This window comes from Lemur catta, chromosome 1 (assembly GCF_020740605.2).
Source record: "Lemur catta isolate mLemCat1 chromosome 1, mLemCat1.pri, whole genome shotgun sequence".
Taxonomy (NCBI): Eukaryota; Metazoa; Chordata; class Mammalia; order Primates; family Lemuridae; genus Lemur; species Lemur catta.
This window is the reverse complement of record NC_059128.1, coordinates 149,657,400-149,681,165: the sequence shown is the minus strand read 5'-3', so window position 1 is coordinate 149,681,165 and position 23,766 is coordinate 149,657,400. Positions and strand designations below refer to the sequence as shown.

The 23,766-nt window shown below is 42.3% G+C and overlaps 1 protein-coding gene across 2 annotated transcripts in view; it reads right to left on the bottom strand.

The window, feature by feature from the left end:
* Positions 1-23,766, bottom strand: part of OSBPL10 (oxysterol binding protein like 10) — a 267,585-nt gene that overhangs the window by 162,915 nt on the left and 80,904 nt on the right. Inside the window, exons 1-3 of one of the 2 annotated variants that reach the window (XM_045537527.1) lie at positions 10,621-10,724; positions 10,261-10,436; positions 7,418-7,497 (exon numbers count right to left, since the gene is read on the bottom strand). In XM_045537527.1, coding sequence (XP_045393483.1) covers positions 7,418-7,497; positions 10,261-10,436; positions 10,621-10,622 — 258 coding nt within the window. In that variant the 5' untranslated portion in view covers positions 10,623-10,724. Of the gene's footprint in view, positions 1-7,417; positions 7,498-10,260; positions 10,437-10,620; positions 10,725-23,766 lie in introns of those variants that run through there. The other variant, XM_045537519.1, reaches the window with a different exon arrangement.

Genomic DNA, 23,766 nt, shown 5'->3' with positions numbered 1-23,766 from the left:
TTAATTTCAATTAATTTAAATTTAAATAGCCCCATATAGCTAGAGGCTTCCATATGGGACAGCACAATTTTAGAACCTAAATTTTGCTCTTATTCCTTATACCTACTATTTCTTAGACAAGTGGAGAAAAGAGAGTTTGGAATCCCTTCCCACCTGCTATGGTCTGAAAGTTTGTGTACCCGCTCCCCAAATTCATTTGTTGAAATCCTAACCTTCAAGGTGACGGTATTAGAAGATGGGCCTTTGGGAGGTGATTAGGTCATGAGGGCAGAACCCTCCAAGAAAGCTCTTTTGCCCCTTCCACCTTGTGAGGACACAGCAAGAAGGCACTGCCTATGAGGAACGGGCCCTCACCAGGAACCAACCTACCAGTGCCTTGATTTTGGACTTCCCAGCCTCCAGAACTGTGAGAAATTTCTGTAATTTTTAAGTACCCAGTCTACGGTAGTTTGTTACAGAAGCCTGAGCAGACCAAGCTACTACCTTTTAATAATTCCGTTACTTCCGAATTATTTCAAATTGTTCTCGGAGGCCACAAATTTGCTTAATCATGAAAGAGAGGTACTCAATGTCAATTGTCAGATTACCACCAAAATTCTAAGAATTCACTCAAATAGTTATTCATTCTATTTCATCAATTCATCAGTGATTGAATTGGATTGAATTTTATCAATTCATCCAGTGATTCTCTGGATGAATCAAATTGGGTATTGTTTTTAGAATCAATCTGTATTTCTTCATTATTAGCGTAAACATTTTGGCATGCATTTTTGTTCCAGTAGTTGGATGTGGTGGGGCCAGGACATTAGACTGGATGACTTCTGAAGTCCCCTGTAATCACAGGGTTTCAGAGTCTACAGATGACATTGTGTTAGTCTTGGCAAACAGGTGCTTCCTGTTGTGTTGCATCCTAACCAAGATATCAGAGCACCTCTCCAAAGCCCTCTGGCTCATATCCTGGGGCAGGAGGAAGTCAGGAAAATTGTAGTCTTTTGCCATCAGAAACTTTGATTGCTGGGAGAAACAATTAAATAGTAGCTTCAAATCTCCTCAATCTTCACATTTGCTGTGATCCAACATACAGTCAGATAGAATTCCCCACTCCATCACCTCCCTCTCACCCCAACAGACAAATCTTTTAATTCCCCAGATACAGTCCATACATTCTCTACCCATCCCCAAGTAAAGTCTCTGAATGTCCCCAAACAGGAGTGTCTGCATCTGGCAACCACATGTGGGATCATCAGTGGGGCCCCCTGACCCATCCATTCCTGTGCATTCAACCAAGTAGGTGGGAATGGTGGCCAGGGAACCACACACACAGCCCTGCAACAGAAGATGCCTACAGAGCATGCTCTCCCCAGTCAGGGTGGATATGGAGCCAACCAGTGCCAGCCAGTGTGCCAGGCCAGCCCACCACTTTTGGGCCTCCTCTTTCCCTAGCCAATCCTTCATCATGCCCTGATTAAGTCCCCTACGTCACTATGGGCTACAGACGTCATGGCACAAGCAAGGGAGGAGAGTTCGGGATTATCACTGGTGTCAGCTGCCACTGGGAAGTTGTGTAAACATGGGCAGGTCCTCAGGGTTGCGAAGGGAGAAGAGGAGGTGCCTCACCTACTGTTGGGGCTGTCTCCACCCCAGTGGCCGGGGATACAACAGGGCTCTACTATCACAGGCCTCACACGAATTCATACGCAGCTATCATTCTAAGTGGATGGAAAAAAAAGAAAAAACTCATGATTTGGGCAGCCTCCAGCATGAATATTTATGCCTTCACTCCCCAAAACTTAGCAGTTTTCACTGTTCATTCAAGACCTCCTAAGACTTATAATGAATTTAAAATCCTGTATTAAACAATCATATTCCTCCATGACCAAATTTGCATAAGCCTTTATCCTAAAATTTGCATTTTAATTTAGAATTACCTGGCAAAGACAATGAGCCCTAACCATATACCAATCTAACCACAGAGTCTTCAAACTCTTCACACAAACATTCACAGGGACCCTCTGTCATCCTAGGTGTGCCAGTCACTGTTTGCTCTCGGTGAGCACAAGGTCAAGTGTGGGAAACACAGAAAACCAGATCATTAGAGTAAATGCCAGGATGGAGTCAGGCCTGGGCCTTGTAAGCCCAGAGAAAGAATTTCAAATATAATGAGTCTTGTAAACTATTTCAAATACCCCAAATATCTGTATGTCCTTACTTAGTTTATCCATAAACGGAAAATAGTTGCTACACTTTCCATATTGTTAGATGGGTAAAATACCAGTGAAGACTCTCCTTTCTTTCCTCGGCTTCCCATCTGGAGCTAATCAAGAGCAGGACGAGGAAGAGGGATGACAAATGACCCAGAGGGAAAGGCTAGTAGCTGACAAAGATAAAACAGTGTGGGGACCCCAGAAATCCCCCAGCACACTCACAAGAGTCATTTTAAAAATAAACAAAACACAGAGAATAGGCCTGTGGCCAAAGCCTGCTCCTACGGTCCATCCCCACGGAGAGGTATGCTGCTCATGCAACCACACGTGTGTGATTTCCGTGCATGTGAACGTCAGAGAAGTCTGGAAGGAGGGATCTCCAGAGGGACTCGTGATCGCTGTATTCACCCACATGGAAAAGGGTCTGGAAGGATGTACACCCAAATGGTACCATCGGAGATTAATGTTTAGGGGTGGGATTTGGGGTGACTTTTTCTTTTATACTTTCCTATCTTCTGAATGTTTTATACTGTGTATAAATAATATTCATACGTTTTAAAAATAATACTGTTTTCATTATGGGGGGAAAGAAGGCCTTCACAAGCTGTCAGCAGCGACTTCACAAAAGAACATGTTTGCGGAGGGGATGGGGACGCCAGGCGAAAAGATGCCAGCTGAGCACAGGGGAATCCTTGACCTCCATCCGGATTCAGAAGACTCTGACCACACCCCATCCCACTGTCCAGCTGGTGGAAAATCTCTACTTGAAGAAGTGATAATCATCACCATATGTCTCATCCTTTAGGGCTGAACAGTCAGGGGGAAAGACACTAAAGCCCAGCTGGCATCAGAGCAGACTCATCAACTCGCACACAGTCACCCCCACAGTGAATCCACTTTCCATGTCCAGACCCAAATAAATAAATAAAAATACTGAAAACATATTAATAGTAAGTCTCCATCAAGTTTGGCCTTTAAAAATTCTCTCAACTGGTCGGAACTAAAACCGATGAAACTAAAATCTTCAAAATCAGAATGTCTTTTAAATGTTCTCTAATCAATTGACTTTTGTCTTCTCTCCCCCACTTCTCACACGGGTCAAAATAACTTGAAAATAGCACTATGCATAAATTTCTCCATCTCCCCACGCCATAATTTTTGAATGACCTTAGTTCTTTGATGTAGCCACTTGAAAATAATGGGGCCTATCTCAAAATAAGACACATAACTGCAAATGGATTCAAAAGAGTAGCTGTTTTCCTTGGGGGGTTTGTCCAAGCACTGAAGGTGACCGAGAGTCCAGACTTCTAAACAATAGCTTTACTGAGACTCAGCACGTGCTACCCAGCGCCCAAGCCCGCAGAGGCTTCACGCCGGCAGCTGGCTTCAGCTTGTGTTGTCTTGCCTGAGCCATGACTATCTTGTGAGACAGATGCCGTCACCATTTCAAAGAAGAGGAAGACAGAGGATCAGAAAGAATAAAAATAGCCCGAGCGGATATGCTCAGCACATAATTGGCAGAGCAGGGATTTCAGTGTCTTCTCACTCTGAACCCCACGATGTTTCCCTAAACCAGAATGTCATGAATTGGAAGACGGACATACTCATTCAGAAGACTCTGTTCATTTGAAGTTCATGGGAACCTGCCAAAAATACGCACCTTGTGTAAGCAGCTTATACACCCAATAAAATCAGCACAAAAGGCCAATGTTACTTTCAAGGAATATTACCAAAAAAAAAAAAAAATTGTGGAATCAGAATCAGTTTAAAAGATTGGAGAAGGGTTCCTCTGATTACATAAAAATTGCAGATGTGCTATTACAGAGCTGTTCCCATCACAATGTAAGGAAGGTATGGGGTGCAGGGGGTGGGGGTTTGAACCTTTCTATTGAAATTCTGCTAAGAAGCCAGGATGGGGGTGGTGGGGAGAGGGAGTGTGTTAAGCAATTTGGGCTCCTGTCCCAGCTCAGTCACTTACCAGCTGTGTGACTTTAGGCCTATCATTTAAGCTCAACTGGCCTCAATTTTTAAACTTATAAAAATGGGAACACCACCAACAACCTCACCGGGCCCCTGTGAAGAGTAACGCAATCACAGACTGAACAGTGAGCGGTGTGCTCACAAGTGTTAGGTGTTCATTGTCACTACTTCTGCAACCAGCCAGTTCCCGTCCCATCCTCACTGCTCATCGAGTTCCCATAACACCACCAGCCCTATCCCAGGAGTTTCCTAACACCACCCACTTGACAAAATGACAAGAAACCCTCTCCTGCACTTGAGACTTTCAAAGTCACACACAAGTAAATCCTCATGAGGACGGTTCTATGAATCTGGCTATTCTGCAGTTCTTACCAGAGTTTTAATGATAGCACTATTTCATCTAATATTTATTCCAAGGAATGCTTGATTTTAAATAAAAAAATTTTAAAGGCAAAATTCCAGGCAGCTGTAGGGAGAGTATTCTCTACTTGGGAAGGATGATCTGCTAAGAAAGAATGAGGAAGAAACACAGCAAAGAGAAGGCTTAGCACATATTCCTCACAACCACAATGCAAATTAAGCAGCAATCCTACAATTAACTAGACATCAAGTTTATATTCACTTTAAGCCTAATTTCATTTTCACCATTAACTTCTGCTTGAGCAGCCTTGGACTTCACAATGCTTTGGTTGAATAACAAGGTCTGTTCATGATTTTAAAATTATTATTCCCTAGTTGATCATGCTAGCGAGGATATAAATGATAGCAGCCATTTCACCTCTAGTTCTCAAATAAGGAATCCGACAGTCCTAACCTTCTAAATTATTACTTATTTTGGTGCTAATATTATTAGATTAATCAGTTTTTCCTGAAACTAACTAGAGAATCTATCAGGAAATCAAATTCTGCTTTAGAGAATTTTCAAATTCTTCTCATTTTTTACTATCACTAGGACCTTTAACTTTCTTTCTCTACAGTAATTCATCAAAATCCCAATGCACTTAAAGGTGGTTCCCCTACCTCAATTCCTACTCCCAAAATAAATTCCAGATGAATCTATGATTTAAACATGGTAATTAAACTATAAACACACTGTAAGAAAACACTGAAGAATATTTTCATAATTTTAGAGCAGAGAGGCCCTTTCTAAACATGATACAAAACCAAAAGCCAAAAATAAAAATATTCATAAACTTTACTACAAAAATTTAAGTATTCTACATAGCAAAAAAAAATTATTCAAACCCAAAATGCAAATTACCTACTAGGAGAAAATATCTACAGTACAAATGACAGCAAAAAAACCAAAAGTCCTTCATATACAAAGAGCTACTACAAATCAAGCAGAAAAAAATGAGCTCAATAGAAAAATGAGTGAAGGATATAAATTGGCAGTTCACATTTAAAAAATACAAGTGGCCAATAAACATTTGAAGACATATTCAGCCCCAGACATGATTTTAGAAATGAAAATGGAAATAATGGGATATCCATTTTCTGATCTGTGAGAACATCAAAAACTGAATGTTATACCCATGGTTAATATGAAAGAGGAAGACAAACCCTTACATACACAATTGGTGGGAGTACAAATTAGGGCAACTTTTTTAGAAGACAATTTAGCAATGTCTATGAAAATTTAGAAGACATTCTATGATCCAGCAATTCCATTGGTATAAATTGATCCTATATACACCTAGAGCTATAAAAACACATACACAAAGGTGTTTATTATAGCATTATATATAACAACAAGGAAACAAGTCTAAGTGTTCATCCGTAGAGAACTTAAATAAAGCATTGGCATCTATTCCTTAGAATACCATCCAGCTATCCTAAGAACAGTGAAGTAGATTCATGTGTCTAATATAAAAAGATTTCCAAAACATATTAATAAGTGAAAAAAGAGAAAAAAGTATGCATCGTATGATCCCATTGGTGTAAAAAAACAGATGTATATACAGATACAGATAAATATAAATGCATATACCAAAACGTACTAACACATGCCTAAATTTACTAGAATGACATACAAGAACAGTTAAGAGAATTATCTCTAATGAGCATATATGGGAATAGGAGGGACAGGTCTTTTTTTTATTTTATCCTCTTCTGTTTTATAAAAAGGAAAAAGCTACATATAAAAAAGGAGAAAAGAAAAAACTGCCCTGCGTAAGTGTGTGTAAAATACTGATGAAATGTCTAGAACTTCTACTATAATTCCTGGAAAACAGAGAAGGCCAGAGAAGGAAAAAGGCTTTAGAAGTAGGGTCCTCCCTATAGTTCCAGAAGATTCAGCAGGGCAAGTTAAGAGAGGCATTACGAGTGAGTGCAACAGTCTTAAGCAAGTCAAGAAAAAGAGGATGTCTCTTAAAAAAGCATCATGAAGAAATCATTTGGGGTTGCACTTGGAGGCAAAATGGCAAGGAATGTCTAAGTAAGACATTTCACAGGGCCCTGAGCTGCAGAGCAGGCAGGTTATAATATAAAGAATCATCAGTCCATCAGGTGTGGACCTTTATACAGACGCATGGAATACAGAAAAAAGACAGCAGTTGGGTATAGTAACTAAATTTAAACTAATGATATAAAAGTGATAGCCTTTTGGACATCAATTTTAACAAATATTTATCTCCCAGGATAGATGCATTTTGAAATTATTTCCTATATTTTAATGATTGCAAATCCTCCACAATAACCCATGAAAATGCCAACCTCCTGTCTCCTGCACATCTAACGCAAGATCCTGGGGAGAAAATTAATCATACTTGGATGCCAAGGTACCCGAGAACATTTTTACACACTAAGAATGCAGAAGCTCCTTGCAAAGCACATAATCGATTTGGGGTCTGGGTTTTATTCAAGCATCAGTGACAACAACTAGTCTTCACGAACTATAAATCTGACAACTCTGCCTTCACAGTGAAATCATCCCCTAGAGCTTCTCAACAGACCAATTAACAGCTGCCTAAACTGACAAGAGAAAGCAATAGAAGTGTTTTTCCAGAATCAGCTCCCACAGTGTCTGCCTGCCTCCGTATTCTACCTACAAGAAAATCCTACTTTTCTCCTGGCTTAAATTTAAATGCAACAGGACAAGTAGGAATTCTATTACAGTGGCTAACTTAAAACAAGGACATGAAAAACATCTTCCCCAAAGAAACAGATAATTGGGCTGAAAGGCAGCCATCCAGGTTACTCTAATGCCTCCTTCCTTTCCTGTGGTTACTTACCTTAGCATTCATTTCCATGTGGTATTTGGCACATGCTCGAAGCTGAGTCACCCAAAACTGTTTCTCTTTTGCATCAGCAGCTAAAATAGAGAAAATAGAGAAAGAAACGCAGAGATTGTTCCAAAACACATCCAACTTATTTCTACACCCACCTAAGGGGGTGGGCGGCCGGGGAGGGGGAGGGAGAAGGCGGAGAAAGCAGATGTAGACTCCACACTCAAGCGGCCTGTACTTACACCAAAACACAAATCACGCTAAATCTCCGCAGAAGATTGCTTCTAGCCAAATTAAAAATGTATTCTGAAATATCTGGTATAACAATAATTTTGCCATTTGTTTTAAACTCCTCTGAGAATGTCAATTCGACTTCTTTAAAAAGGCAGCAGGGAAGGGAACACATGCTTATTTTCAAATGCCTCTACCTTGGGTAGCTAATATGTATCGAAGTACAGTTTTTCAGGGCCTTCTGCTAGTGGAGTTGTTAGCATTTATAAAATTAGCATTCAGTTGAATTACCATTTTAATATGTGTTCTCAAAGATTCCTATGACAATTGGACAGAGCAAGATACCAAACGCTGCCTTAGAGAACCTCAAATTCCCCAAAAAAGAGACATTAAAATGCAAGTCAACTGCAGTCATTCTTTCCTCTATACCTCAACTCTAAAATAATATATATGAAATTATTCTTAAGTATCATGGACACATAAGAGTTTCTAATACAATCTAAATCATCCATGTAACTGCATAATTAACTGCACAAATATTATAGCATTAATTGCAGAAAACAGAATGCGTCCCCTAGAAATTACAATTGTTTACAGAAGTGGGCCTCAGTGTCAGCTTGAACTTTTAGGTAAAGAGATTGAAACTCACAAAATGGGAAATTCCTTGGCTTAGTTCTAAACTAAATCTAAATCTAAACTTAGCTCTAAATCTAAACTAACAAAATGGGAAATTCCTGGAGATAGCCCTTCCAAATCTAAAATAACTTGTCAAGAGGCCTGTTGTACAAATATGTTCAACATAGTATAAGACCAGGTGAAACTAACTTCCAAAGACAAAAGATTTTGCAGAAGTTAGAGTCCTTTTCCTTAGGAAACCTGAAGAATCGCCAGCTTGTGGCAGTACTATCCAAAGGCTTAGCATCAAAAACATTCCCCAAAGCTGTGCATCTCATGACATCCTGATCCACCTGTACCATGAGCATGTGAGATGTGAAATGAGAAAACCAACAGCCAGCTCCTTATGGGATGGGCCAAGAACAAGCTATAAACATGCAGAATGTTTTTTGTAGTTGATAAGTTTTAGCTAAATTTAGCTCTTATGATTATTTCATGCAGATAATAAAACTTTTCTATTTGCTATTAAAACTACACTTTAAAAGAACCTAGGGTTTAATGATCCAGAGGATATTAACAATTCAATGGCAAAACAAGATGGCTCAATTGTCAAATTAGTTGGATTTTTCTTTTGTATGGGTTTGTGTCATTTTATAAACCACAGGCAGAGGGGAGAAACGCCATTAAGTTTTTTCACCTGCTATTGTTTCTGCTCTGACAATTTATTAAGCAATAAATGGCAAAGCAAAGCCAAGGACCATATAAATCTAGCCAGCTGGAACACACACTGCATGAATCTCAAAAGTGAACATGAATCTTACCACGCTTCCAAAAAACTTTCTTCTTCAACTATAGGCATTTTTATTTCATTGTTTTATAGATTCTGAAATATGATTTGTAAATAGATAATAAAGAAACATTAGCTTATTCCATTTCTTGGGGAGTAAAGCTTGGCAGTAGAATAGTAAAAGTTGGACAGAGAAGTGAGGAATCTAGGCCCTCAGTCTGGCTTTGCAGACACAACCTACCATAGTCAAGGAGCCAGAATAAGGGAACTTTTCTTGGTACTTAGCTCTTACTTAGGCAAAGGAAAATGTTATATAAGAAGGCAGAATTATCAATCACTCTTCAATACTTGATACACACTACTTTTCCTCAGCTTTTACTAAATAACATTGACTGTGCATGTGTGTGCACACGTGTGAGTGTGGGCATTTGGATTTTTGTTCATTGTTTTCTTTTGTTATTTTATTATAACAGAAGTAAACTGGCAGAAGAATCACAGCAATGAAATGATAACAAAATCCTGGTAGAATGATCTAGCAATCAAATTACACTGTAATTATATTACAAGTCTGACATTTCCGTGTGATGCATGTGCCTTGAGGGTGAATGCTGGACTCCCTCGATAGTCATCCTCATTTCTGAGGATGCTGAGCAGACATCAGTTTGCAAGAAGCAAAGACCAGGGAAGAAAGCACAGAGAGGGAAATTAACTCAACACCAGTTGGCTTCTCAACAGGCTCTACCACCACGGATTGAATAAAACTTGAATGAAGGGGCCCATTACTAAGAAATGCTTCTAGAGACACTTTGAGACGAAGGCACTGTGACCCTTGAAAGGCTTGCTTTCAGCACAGCCCCCACAGGGCGCTGTAGTGAAGACTCATACTGTGAGGTCAAAAATGTACATACTAAGCTAACATTTGAAATCTTCAAAGTCCTAAGGCTCGCTGCCTTTGCAATCATTCACCTTTCCGTTGTCCCTAATTCTTTAGTTAATTAAGACAAGCAATTCCTAACGCCAGCTGCACTTCCCCATCCCAGGGTTAAGAGGGGCTGTGTCTGTCACCACAGTGTCTGTCACCACATAGTCTTCCAAATACAGTAAATTGTTCAAGATGATTTTTTTAAAAAATTGGAAAACAAGAGAGCCATCCCCATGGCAACTATAAATGGAACCCATGAAGCCTGTGTGAAAAATTACCAGGAGAAGAACCTACCTCTCAGTTTATACATCTCTCCGTTAGCAGAGTACACGACCAGCATGTGGGGAGCTTCGTCGCTCAGGGACACTATGGCTCCAGATAAAGACAGGGCTCCTCGAGGCTTCTGGTGTTTGCTTTGCTCATTCACAAAATACTGCAGGATGCCGGCCTCAAAATCCAGCACAAAGTACCTGCACAGAGAAACCACAGTACATCATTTTTCTCTCCCAGCCTATTGCACCCAGCAAAGCAGAAAAGCAAAGCAATCCTGAAGTCCACATCAAGGCTCCAAATCTAAGAAGCTGGAAACCCAAAGTCCCTCCCAGACACCCCACAGAAGTTGGCCCGAGTAGGGAGAGAGCACCGGATTCTTACATCAGAATGGAGCTCGTAATGGGCCACTGTGGGCAAGGGCCAGGTCCGGTCAGGGTTCGGTGCAATGCCTACCACTTCGCCTGGTGACCACGGATACCACGTTAAAACTCAGGGTGGCAGAGACAGGCAGAAGCACTGCAACACGGCCTCTCCATGTAACACACCCCACACGACTTCTTGGGAACAGCTGGAATTTACCAGGCCTTTAAGACAGGCGGATTTACACCCAGAGAGCCTCCAACTTCTTGCCAGCAGCGTGGGTACCATAAGGAACCTGAGCACCTGGCATCTGTCAGAGAACTAGAGGTGCTTCTGCGACCGCCTGGACACATTCCAGCAGGCCCTTTCATATATTCTGTTTTACACAAAGAGTCAAAGATTCCCTCTGTTCTAGGAGGTTGAAATGCCACTGAATGCTACATCCAGGGTAAAAGAAGAACTACAATTTGTCTAAATCATACAACAAATCTGTGTAGCCAAATATCTGGCCTGTTTATTGTCTCAAGCCATTGCCTAGGAAGTAGTCAAGACAACTGCCCCTTCTCCACCAGGATAGAAATGTCTTCATCTCAGACTCAAATTCTTCCTGTGGCCTAGAGGCCCAACACAGCCCACACTGACTTTTCTACCTTCTCAATTTATGCTCCACCCACACACTCTTCCTTCATATTTACGAAGTTGCCTCCTACCACAGGACCTTTACACATGCTGTTCACAACTGCTCCCTGTCTGGAACAGTTACTCAAAGTATGGTCCACAAATTTTGATGGTCCACAAATTTTGATGGTCCACAAATTTTGATGGTCCACAAACTGTTATCAGTCCACGACAGTCTTTTGAAATTTTTTCTGCCATTTGGTTTTGTTTCAACATCCAACTGCCTTATCAGTTGGACATGTCTCAAACAGTTCAGATCTTGTCAACACATATGACACATGCACGCTACATACTAGTAATGAATCAATCACGATGCAATTGACAGTTTGAGAAATACTTGCCCAGAGTGCTATTCCTCCTGCCTAGAATATGGTTCCCTCCCCTTCTTGCCATGTGAACTTCTCCTAACCAGGCCAAATATTCTTCCTCGTAGTACCTAAAGATGTTCCTTCATGGCACTGACCCCAGTGGAAGTCTACATTTGTGTGATTATCTGATTCAATGTCCAGTTTCCCCACTAGACTCTACGCTCTGTGGAGGTGGAACATGTTTATCTCCCAGTGCTCAGCACAATGCCTGATACTTCATTGCTACTCAGTTAACATTTGCGGGAAAAAAAATGAAGGAAAAAACCTACTGAATCCCACAGTTCCCCATCCATGCACCAAAGCACCTGGGTCATACAGGGAACTCAGAGACACTACAAAATATTACATCTTTGAGGGATACATGGCAAGGCTCAACACAGGTCAGATACCATGTGCACTATTAACTCAGGTACTTCTCACAGTGTCAGTATTTGATTGCATTGCATCCCTTTTAATGATGTTTTGCAAAGGGTTTCAGCAGGTGCTGTGATTAAAAAACAAACATCAATGTAGAATAAGGAAAGAGCTATGTCCAATATGATGCCAAGGTTGGAGAAGTTGTGTAGTGCCCACAGGTTCATACATCTCTTTTATAAGTACTTTTGGTTATTTAACAAAAAAATTTTTTCTTTGATATTATTGTTTTCAATGGCTACTGAATTAAGACATAAATATGAAGTTGTGTGGAGCTAACCACTTAATAAATGAAACCGTTAGGTATTTAACTTAAAAGCACCACGAACCAAGAAAGTTTACAAACCTCTAACTTAATTCATTCTCACAGCAACCTCATAGATAGATATTACCCCCATTTTACAGATACCCTGAGACTAGAAGAAACTCGAAATCTAAGCCCAGCTCGTTTGTGTCCAGGGTCCATGCTTGGTCCACTCCAGGAATCACAAACTCTCCCTTGAAGCTCACTCAAGTCCTCCCTTGTCATTCTCCATGTTACCTCTCCATGACCTACTTACGTATTTTATCCTCCAAACCTCCCTGCTCCAACAGAGCTAAGAGAGCTGAAACCTCCTCTGCCTGGCACCGAGGTCCCTAGTCATCCCCTTCCCATGGAGCAAGGTGCAGCCATCTCACTAGCACATGATTGCCCAGGTCTCAGTCCTCTAAGGAATCTTCTACTTTAAATTATTTTTAATACTCCAGATGGCCTGGCCAAGACCATTTCACTCCTCTCCTTCCCGCCCATTGTTCAAGCCACTATAATAATATAACAATAAAGATACTTCTGGTTCTCATGATTAACATGGATAAATCAAGACACAAAAATGTGTCACAACCAGGATTATTCAAAGTGTGAGCCTTAGCCCAGAAGTATCAACATCACCTGGGAGCTTGCTAGAAATGTAAATTCTTGGGCCCTACCCAAGAGCCACTGAGTCAGAAACTCGGGGGGGAGGGGGGGGGCGGGGGCAGGAAGCTGTATTTTAAGCTTCCAAGCAATTCTGATGCTGGCAAAGTTTGAGAAGCACGAACCTAAGCTGCCATCATCAATTCCCTCTCCTCCTCTTCCAGAGGTCACAGCCAAAATGTATTTCTCAGCTTCCCTTGCATATAGGGCGTGGCCAAGAGAAAGTGAGCAGAAGTAATACAGGCCTGGCCCAGAAAACTCACGCGCTCTCTCTAAAACACACACTCCAGAATGGAGACAACCTACGGGGCAACTCTGAAACTCTACCGTGGGTGTGGCAAAGACGCAAGAGGGAAGGAGCCTGGCTCCCCGAATCACCAATGGAAGCAAATCACCTGTGGAGGAACGGCCACATCAGGCTGCTATGTGCATGAGAAAGGAACTTTGAGGCCACTAAGATCAGGATCTGTTAGAGCAGCTAGCCTTACATGAACAAATACACACAAAAAAATTTTATTTCTATTTTTATGTCCTTCTACTTGAAATCTGCCCCTACTCTTTAATGTGGGGGAAAAACCAAACTCCTTCAACGAGAGTAGAACCAGGGGAACTTCCGAGCTGCCGATGGGAAAATTACTTAAGTGTTGGCTCTGCCTTCTCCTTAGGAGTGAATATTTTCAACTTGACCTATATTTAATGTCACTGTGGCTGTCACTGTGCAAACACTGCTGGTGGGAAGTCAGAGCATTAACAGGAGCAGGGAAGGAGAGGAGGCTCACACCACGGCACCTGGGGTTCCCCCACACAGAGGCAGAGCTGGGGCGTCGGCACTGACAAGCAAGCCACCCTTACCCAGGGGGAGTACAGAAAGAAGGGGATGAATATTCAGGAAACAGACAAACATGACTTGCCCTCAACTTCCTCCGTTGCTCCGTCAACGCCCTGGAGAACAGGCTCAGCCTCTGTCTCCTATTGCTTCTACCAACTTACAGACTGGTAACCTGTCAGCTTTCCTCTCTCCTGGGGCAGCTTCCCAAATATGCCTCCTGTTCCAACAAATAACTGTACAGACATTTGCAAAGGCCATTATTCAGAAGCTGGTACAAAGAAATGAATGGAGTGCTGTTTATTTTCTCAGTAAGGATGACAGAATAACCAATTGATGTCACATTATGCAGGATATGGGGACACATTAATGATTTTTCACATTCCCTATTTCAAACTGACACCTTAATTCTAACCTCCTGCCTCAGATGGAAGAAAAGAACATATTTCCACTGCTTCCTAAAATACTTTAAATGCAAATGCCCAGGTTTGAATGTGTACCAAGGAGGGTTATCAGTAATTTACTCCTTTTCTAAAGACAGTTAAAAATTTCATCGTATTTGGAGAGGAGTGATGGGATACTATCTGATCAAAAACTGCAACAGACAAAGCCAAGTATTCTTTCAGAATGGCCTTTGAACGTTACGTCGGCTTTGTGATACACAGGTAAGGACAGTCTATACGGCATTAAGAAGAACAATTCCTGCGGGTCACATACCCCGGTAGGAAGGAAATTAAATTTGGTCTCCCACGGGGCCATGGCTCTGTCAGGTACTGCTGCTTGGGCCTGCAGCTATATCTGAAAGTCACAGCTTTCATTCTAAGTAGGAAAGTTAACTACATTTCTGGATTAGGCTTCATTAAACCAAGTGAAATTGTTAGATAAAATCCTGAAACATTTTTAAAGGCCTTCCCTCCTAGAGAACTGAATAAGGCAAACCTAATTCCTAGATACTAGGGTTTTTTTAAACTCATATCTTGAGCTTTAGTGTGCAACTTGACTGCTGTGTCAGTGAGCTTAATTGTAGACAGACGGAGCATATTTTCTTAGCCATGTTAAAAAAAAAAATCAAAGAATGTGCTAGGGGGAGAAAGGGAAGATGAGAGGAGAAATCAAATAAACCCAGGAGGAAAGGAATCTTAATTCTAATCAGGCCAGCTTCTTGGAGGCACCCTTGCCCAATCCCCAAGCTGGGAGATGCGGCAGGCACAGACCCCTTCCTGGGAAGGGCTGGGGACCAGCCACTGCCTACCAATAGCCTTCAGACAAACCCACTGCTTTTGAAATAAACACAAGTGCACACGCGTATACCTGCATCCTCGATACTCACACGCTCATATACTCACACCAACAACCACAAAGACACGCAGCTCACACACTCCACAGGTACTTGCATTCACACTCACACACTCATGCACATTTGCATAACTGCACACACACTCACATTCTCACACACACCCACGCTCACTTCCACATGCAGCCCTCCCCTACTCATAGTGCCTGCCCAGTCCCGCATCTCTGAAGCGTTATTTGCTGCACTGGGAGCCCCTTTCACCCCCTGCCCCATCTACCTGGCATAGTTTCATCAAGGTTCAACTTCAGGGTCTAAAAGTTGACAGAAACGTACATTTTTCCTCCAGGGGGAGAAGCGGGGCCTAGGAGCGCACCAACAGCCCTCAGCCAAGCCCCAGGCAGGAAGAGAAAGGCGAAGCACGGGGAGAGGCGGGCAGGGGAAGCCGCTCGTCCACGCCAGCAGGCAGCAGGTGCAGCCAGCCACCAGAGAAGTGCAAACACACAAGGGAAAAGGCTTTCTTCGAAGAGGAACTTTGCTAGACAGGCTGGTCCTGACAAAAGGTAGAATCATTTCATCTAAATTTAAAAGTGAAAATTAAAACGACAAGAGTAAAAGGCCTGAGAAGGGGAGGTCAGGGCTCCCTCCTTGCTTCCCAGCCACGTTACTGCTGTCACCAAGCGGCTGCCAGACCCCTCTGTGAGGGTCGGCCCCTCACCTCCACAGGCGACACCGAGGCCTGGCCCACCTTCCCCCGTGGAAGAGGAATGAGCACCAAGCGCCGGCTGAGCACAGCCTCACTGGCAGGTCGGCCCCCTGCTGGGACCCGCCTCACTTCCCCAGTGCTCTGAATTCTCAGCGCCTGCTCCAAACTGCCCGACTGCATGAACACGGCCCGTGCACAGACCTCCACACCCTGTCTGGTCCCGACCAACGGCAACAGCGACCGTGTTCTCCACGTGGGACTGTTCCCCACCCAACTCTTCCAGAATCCCAGTCGACACCCACACACCAGGTAGGAAAGACTGAGAGCCTCACCACCTTCCCCTCCTCCCTGGTTTCCTCCAAAGGACCTGCCTGGTGCAGGCTCAGAGCTGGGGGAGCAGTTCTTTCCAGCACTGTGCACGCCGATTCCTGGGGTTCCAGTAGCCTTCCAATTCCCTTCTGCCCACGGACACTTAAAACATCACCATTTCCAAGATCAAGAAGCAACACGTTTCTGAAACTTCCACTCTACTACTTATAGAAAATAAAAACTCAGGAAAAATCAGTAAAGTGAAACAGTATGTGAAAGAGGGGGCAACTTGTGGATGCATTCTCCGAAGTTTACCTTAAGGCTTCAAAATTAACATCATCTGTTGGTCATTCATTGAACCCTTTTCATCTTCAGAAATCAAACGTATTCAAGTGACCTCCTTGTAGCTACCAGGCTCACATAAGAGAAGGTGCTTACACATCCCCAGGTGGGACTTTTAATGCCTTGATCATCGTGATTAAGGAAAGCAGACTGTATCACCCCCAAATGTGCCTAAACCTGGACAGTCAAAAGAAAAGAGAGGAGATTTTTTTTCCTTCCCTACAGTGGTCTTACTACCTCAGAAGAGTTTATACTCAAAACCCTTAGAGTTTCTGGCTTGAGAGAAAGGGATAAGTGTTGTAGAATTTCTCTCATAACCACACTTCCTGGAAAGGAAGATGCTGGATCTTACAACCAAAACCTGCCACAGGTTCCAAGGCATAGCACCTGCAGGCAAACTCACTCCCAGCCAAGCTTTAAAGTCTAGAATCTTCTTTACTTTTGGAATTTGTGGCAGTAGCTGGAGCAATGCAGTGGTCTTTCTACGTCTGTCAGTTACCTACTTATTACTCATCTGTGACCAGAGAGTCCCATCACTGCCGCCACCATCCCCCAAACCACCCAGATACAGAGGTTCCAACACACCCCAGATGGTACTAAATTGTCAGAGGGCCTACAGGCTCATCACCAAGCAGGGGACAAACATACTCTGTTACACAAGAATTATATTAGAACACGGTCCATTATTAAACATATTCAAGCACGCAATGCAACAAGTTCAGTTCTCAAATACATCAAGAAAAACTTGATGTAACACATTTTGTCTATAGCATAACCATTATGCTTGTCTTTAGACATCTTAAAAATATGTAAACTGAACCATCAATAAACGTAATTGATAAAACTTAGCATTATCTATCTGTCACACATTGTGTGATGCACACAAAATTAATTCCTTTGTGCCTCATTGCAGTCTTGGAAAGTAGATGTGATTACAAACCCTTTCTACAGATGACAACCTTCAAGCACAGAAAGGTTGATAACTCGCCCAAGATCTTACAGAGACAGGAAAAGACAGGGCCTAAATTGCAACCCGGCAGTCTGGCTTTATAGCCCCTGGCTCTAAACCATTCAGATAATTCTGTGTTGAGAGAACAGATGCAAAATTATGTACTCTCAACAACACGGGGTCAAAATACATAAAGCAAAAACTGATAGAAATACAAATAGAAAATAAAACACAATCATACGGGGGAAAATTTAGAATCTTATCACCCAGAATCGATAGATATACAGAAAACATAATATGTAGATTCGGAACAATATAATGCCTTACTTTAAATTTAAAAACCTTAAATTTTACAAATAATTTTAGACCCTAATGAAAAATATGACTTCTTTTAAAATGTGCATGAAACATTTTCCAAAACATTGGCTAAGAAAACATCAAACACCAAAAAGTGGAAATTTTATAGGTCACATTTTTAAACTATACCTCATAGCAAAATAAACATCTCATATGCTAAAGACTTAAATGTTTATAAAAATAAACTAGTATTTTAAAATATAAACTCCAGTTTTAATATAATTCAAAATGCTATAATATAGTTATATAAGATATAATTTAATATATACAATTATATATTATATACAGTTAGTATATATTTAATTACACTAATAATATGTTACATATAGTATAACTATATATTATAATATGTAAGTGTTATGTATTATAATTTAACATTACTAGCATTAGGAGAAAAGGGCATGACAGAAGAGTCAAACCAGAAAGAAACGTATTAACTCATATTTCTAAATAAGAAATTTTAAAAATCTCTAAAGCAAAAAAGTCCATAAATAAAAAGACAACCAATAAAGTATACTTTTAAAAAAGAACACTGAACACTTGGCTTCTTTTTTATTTATTTATTTATTTTTTGAGACAGAGTCTCACTCTGTTGCCCAGGCTAGAGTGCCTTGGCATCAGCCTAGCTCACAGCAACCTCAAACTCCTGGGCTCAAGCTATCCTACTGCCTAAGCCTCCCAAGTAGCTGGGACTACAGGCATGCACCACCATGCCCGGCTAATTTTTTCTATATATATTTTTAGTTGGCCATAAAATTTCTTTCTATTTTTAGTAGAGACGGGGGCGGGGGGGGAGGTTGTCTCGCTCTTGCTCAGGTTGGTCTCGAACTCCTGAGCTCAAACGATCCACCCGCCTTGGCCTCACCAAAGTACTAGAATTACAGGCGTGAGCCACTGCGCCGGGCCAACACTTGCCTTCTAAAAAGAGTATTTCCTACTACCCAAAGCAATCTACAGATTCAATGCAACCCTTACCAGTACACCAACATGCCAGGCATGGTGGCTCAGGCCTGTAATTCCAGCACTTTCACTCTGTTGCCAGGGCCAGAGTGCAGTGGCATCATCATAGCTCACAGCAACCTCAAACTCCTGGGCTCAACTGATCCTCTTGCTTCAGCCTCCCGAGTAGGTGGGACTACAGGTACACACCACCATGCCCAGCTAAATTTTCTATTTTTGGTAGAGATGGGGTCTCACTATTGCCCAGGCTGGTCTCTAACTCCTGGGATCAAGCAATCCTCCCGGCTTGGCCTCCCAGAGTGCTGGGATTACAGGTGTGAGCCACCGCTCCTGGCCAAAAGTGTTTTTTAAAGTTTGGTCTAGCTACTTACTCTCTGCTTCTGAATCAGTTGGGGAGCTTGTTGAAAATGTGGATTCCTGACCCCCAACACCATACCTAGAGAATCTTTGTGGTTAAGGTCAGGAAATCAGAGATATGAATTTCAACAAGTTTCCCAAGTGATTCAGAAGCACCTAAAGTACAAAAACCAGTGCAAAATCAGAGTCGCAGTAAAGCCTTACAATGTCATGCATCACTCTATTTTTCCTCTAGTCCATCAAGCTTCTCTCCCAATCATTCATTCAACAAACATCAGAGCACCACGTGCCCATACAACCAAGATGAATAATCTATATAAGCATTAGCCAACCTCATTTTGTCTTGGTCTAAAAGAGCCAAAGCCCAGCCAGCTTTCCTAAATCACAATAGCCCAAGCAGTGGATTTCTTGGTTCTATCACTTTGGAAGCATTTTTGAGAAAGATTTAAAGAAAACTTAGAAAAATTGCCTGGCATTGAGTACCTGCATAATCGGATCATCACCTAGCATTACGCAGGCGCTCACTTGAGCAGAGGGGCCCCCGGGGCCAGGATGAATGAAACACCTGAAGATTAAGAGCCGCCAGCCCAAGAGGCTGCTGCTTTGAGAACCACCTGATAAAGCACCAGCATAAGTCAAAGTGAACTTTCAACACAAGATTTGATGCACTGCGCTTGGATTTGATCTATGATGAGATTCCATCTGCTTTTAAAGACTAGGTGATTTAATACCAAAAGCAAGAACTGAGACCTGTCTAACAAGGATTAACACAGGCTTTCAGAATATTGCCTCACTACCTTCTGAACCACTATTAACTCTTGAGTTTTAGGTGCCTTTAGGTGAGAATTTCAATATTAAGCTGTGTCTTAATTGCCACAAATCATATTTTCATTCTTGACATCCACAATGCTGGAACTTACCTGTGGATCCTTGAGATGGGCTATGTCTTGATTTAAGTCTCTGTCTTATAACATAAGCTCGAAAAAACACACTGAAAAAGATTCTGATACTGGCTAAAGTCCTGTGGTAAAGATGGGTGGGCACCCCAGTTAGTACCCACTGAGGGGGTAGGAAGCCAACCGGTGGAGGCCAGAAGCAGCAACCTCAATCACCAACAGGCCCCACGGCTCAGCTTTCCCCCCAAATAACCAACTGACTCAGGTTCTAAAGTCCACTGCCCATGGATTCAATGCATCCTTTATTTTTCCCTAGGGGCAACAGAGTATAAAGGAAAGAAGTGTAATTTGGCCGTCATAGGCCTGATTACGGCCTAGACCAGAGGTCTCCGTACTTTGCCAGCATCAGAATCAGCTGGAGGCTGGCTTAAACACAGCTTAATGGGCCACTTCCCCAGAGTTTCTGATTCAACCATTTGAATTTCTACCAAGTTCCCAGGTGTTGCTGCTGCTGGTAGGACTACACTTTAGCAGCCCTGGTTCTCATTTTCGTGACCGTGGCTAAGTTCCTTATCCACTTGGGGCCTTGATTTCCACATTTGCAAAAGCATAAAGGTGGCTAGTTCCTTTTGGAGACCGTTCTACCATCTCTGTGCCTAAAGGTCTGCTGCTTATAGAACAAGAACTTTCAAATGTGCATATCATATTCCTAAATCAGATCTGAGGCTCACATGCACTCTATCAGCAGCGTACTTAATTTACTACAACGCCAACAAGACAGAACTGAAGATCAGAGCCTGTGTTTGCTCTTTAGGGGTGCCACGTTAATATTATCTGGCAGGGACTCGCACAATTCTGTGATATGGATAAAGCAGCCTGGATAAGCTTATTTATGTCATGGTTAAAGAGAAGAGAATCCATGTAAGCTCAACAATGTTGTGAAGATGGTAGCACTCACAAACTAAGTTTTATTTGCAAGAATTCATTTGTTTGTTTTTAGTTTGCTGAGTAGCTACCCTGTGCCAGGTATTGTGCTACGTGCTAAGGATTCGGAGTAAGGGAATAAAGTCCCTGTTCTAACTGGGGGGAGACAGACAAAATATTCACTGAAATTAGTGCCAAACTCTGGCTGTGACAGTGTGTCATGATAGTAGAGAGTCAAGCAGGCCAGGTGCACTGGCTCACACCTGTAATCCTAACACTTTAGAAGGTTGAGTCAGGAGGATCACTTGAGGTCAGGAGTTTTCAGACTAAGTCTGAGCAAGACCGAGACCCTGTCTCTACATAATATAGAAAAATTAGCCAGGTATGGTGGCACACACCTGTAGTCCCAGTTACTATGGAGGCTGAGGCAGGAGGATCACTTGAACCCAGGAGTTTGAAGTTGCAGTGAGCTAGGCTGATGCCACTGCACTCTAGCCTGGGTGACAGAGTGAGATCCTTTCTCACCAAAAAAAAAAAAAAAAAAGTGAATCAATTAGTAGAATTGAAGACAGAGGAAATGAGATCTGAGGGATGAGGAAGTAAGATGGGTGAAGAGAGAGCTCTCCAGGCAGAGGAAGCTGCGTGTGTCAAGCCCTCCAGGATAGCAATAAGTAGAGGAAGGAAGAAAAGCCAGTGTGTTTGGAGCAGAGCAAAGGAAGGAATGTGTGTTGTCAGGGGAAGCTAAAGACTTGAGGAAGGCAAGGTATGCAGGGAGTTTCATCTTTATCCCAACATCAAGGCAACTCCACAGAAAGGTTTCAGGCACAGGCAGGGACAGAAGCAGAGCCACTTTGTACAAGGCAAACTCTAGCTCCAGCTCAGGGCAAGGCCAGCAGAGACGCCAGGAGGGAGCAGAGAGCAGCCGAGGCTGCTGCAGAGACTCACTCCCCTTCACCATGATGCACTGAGGCGGCCAACAAATTCCCTCCCCCCAAAATCAACTATAAAACTGGACAAAACTGCCAAAAGCAACCATTTCAGCATAGTAGAAACTGGCCACAGCCATAAAATGAGAAGAGTTTATTCATGAAAACGACTGATCTTTGGTAAGAACAGGCAGGGTCTGGCTGTTCCCATCCTCCACCCAGCATCGCTGACCAGTAGTTCCAGCAGGACGGGCCAGGAGAACAGCACGCTGCTGCCACTAGGGAGAGGGTGGCTGTGACTTGAACATGGTCAGTTAAGTTGGCAATCTCGCCAGCAGATGCATACTGGAGGCTCTACTAGGCTGAGGTTGCAGCCCTGTTTGGAGTAAGCCACTGACCAGCAGGTTCTCCAGGGAATTGGGAATTCCAGGAGGTGAGGAAACCAAGGGGCTAGATAAACTCTCTGCATATCTTGGTTAACCAGCAGTTGAGCCCAAACACAGAAGAACCAGAGCTGGCCCAAGCCACCCATGCATCCTGGGCCAGTGGAGCCTATGCTGTGTCCAGAGAAGACTGATGGAAAGTAAAAGCCAAGACAGACAAGAAAACAGCCTGAAATGTCAATATGCTCCCTGCCAACAAGCAGATAGAGCAGAAGACAGTGGAGCCATACTGGCTAAAGGTGGTTGCCTAATCTTTAGCTGAACACCAAGCATATACATCCACAATAAACAAAGAACTCCTACGCCTCAAAAATAAGAAAAGCAAGCCGATCAAAAAACAGGCAAAAGATTTCATTTCAAAGAAGATATATGACTGGTTAATAAATACATGAAAAGATACATACTATTAGTCTTTAGAAAAATGCAAATTAAAACTACAGTGAGATACCACTTCACACCCACTAGCATGGCTGTACTTTTATTTTAAGACAAACAATAACAAATGATGAGAACGTAGAGAAAACGGAAGCTTCCCACATTGCTGGTGGGAATGTGACATGGTACAGCCACTCAGGAAAACATAAACTCACCCTGTAAGGCAGCAATCCCACTCCTAGGAACCTACTAAACAGGAATGAAAATACATCTGTCTACACCAAAGACTTGCATGCAAATATTCACAGCAGTAATATTCATAGTAGCCAGGAACTGGAAAGAATTCAAATGTTCATCAACTGGTAAATGGATTAAAAAAATGTGATCTATTCATACCATGGAATACTATTCAGCAATAAAAAGAACAAAATACTGATACATGCTACAATATGGATGAACCCCCAAAATATAATAATATGCTAAGTGAAAGATGCTAAATGCAAAAGACTACAAATTGTATGATTCCATATACATGAAACGTCTAGAAAATGGAAACTTACAGAGATAAAAAGATCAGTGGCTGTCTGGGGCTGACGGTGGGAGCAGGATTAACAGCAAACAGTTAGAGGGATTTTTTTTTTCACATTTTAATTTTTTTTTTTTTTTGGTGTTAGATAGTTATAAAACTATACAAGTTCACTAAAAATAACTGAATTATACACTTACAATGAGTGCATTCTATAGGGCAGCAGTCCCCAACCTTTTTGGCACCAGCGAACAGTTTCATGGAAGACAATTTTTCCACGGGACAAGAGAGTGGGGGCGGCCCCGGAGCTCTGCGGCTCAGTCCCTAACAGGCCACGAACCAGTACTGGTCCACCACAGCCCAGGATTTGGGGACCACAGCTATAGGGTGTAAATTGTACCCTAAAAAAGGTGTTTAAGAGAAAAAAAAAAACTTCCACAGAGTTCTTGGCAATAGTCCAGACCAACAGTGGGATGGCAGAGTTTTGGCAGAGCCACAATTGACAAGATTTGATGAACCAGGAATTCAGTTTGGGGAATGTTGCTTTTGAGATACCTTTAAAACTTCC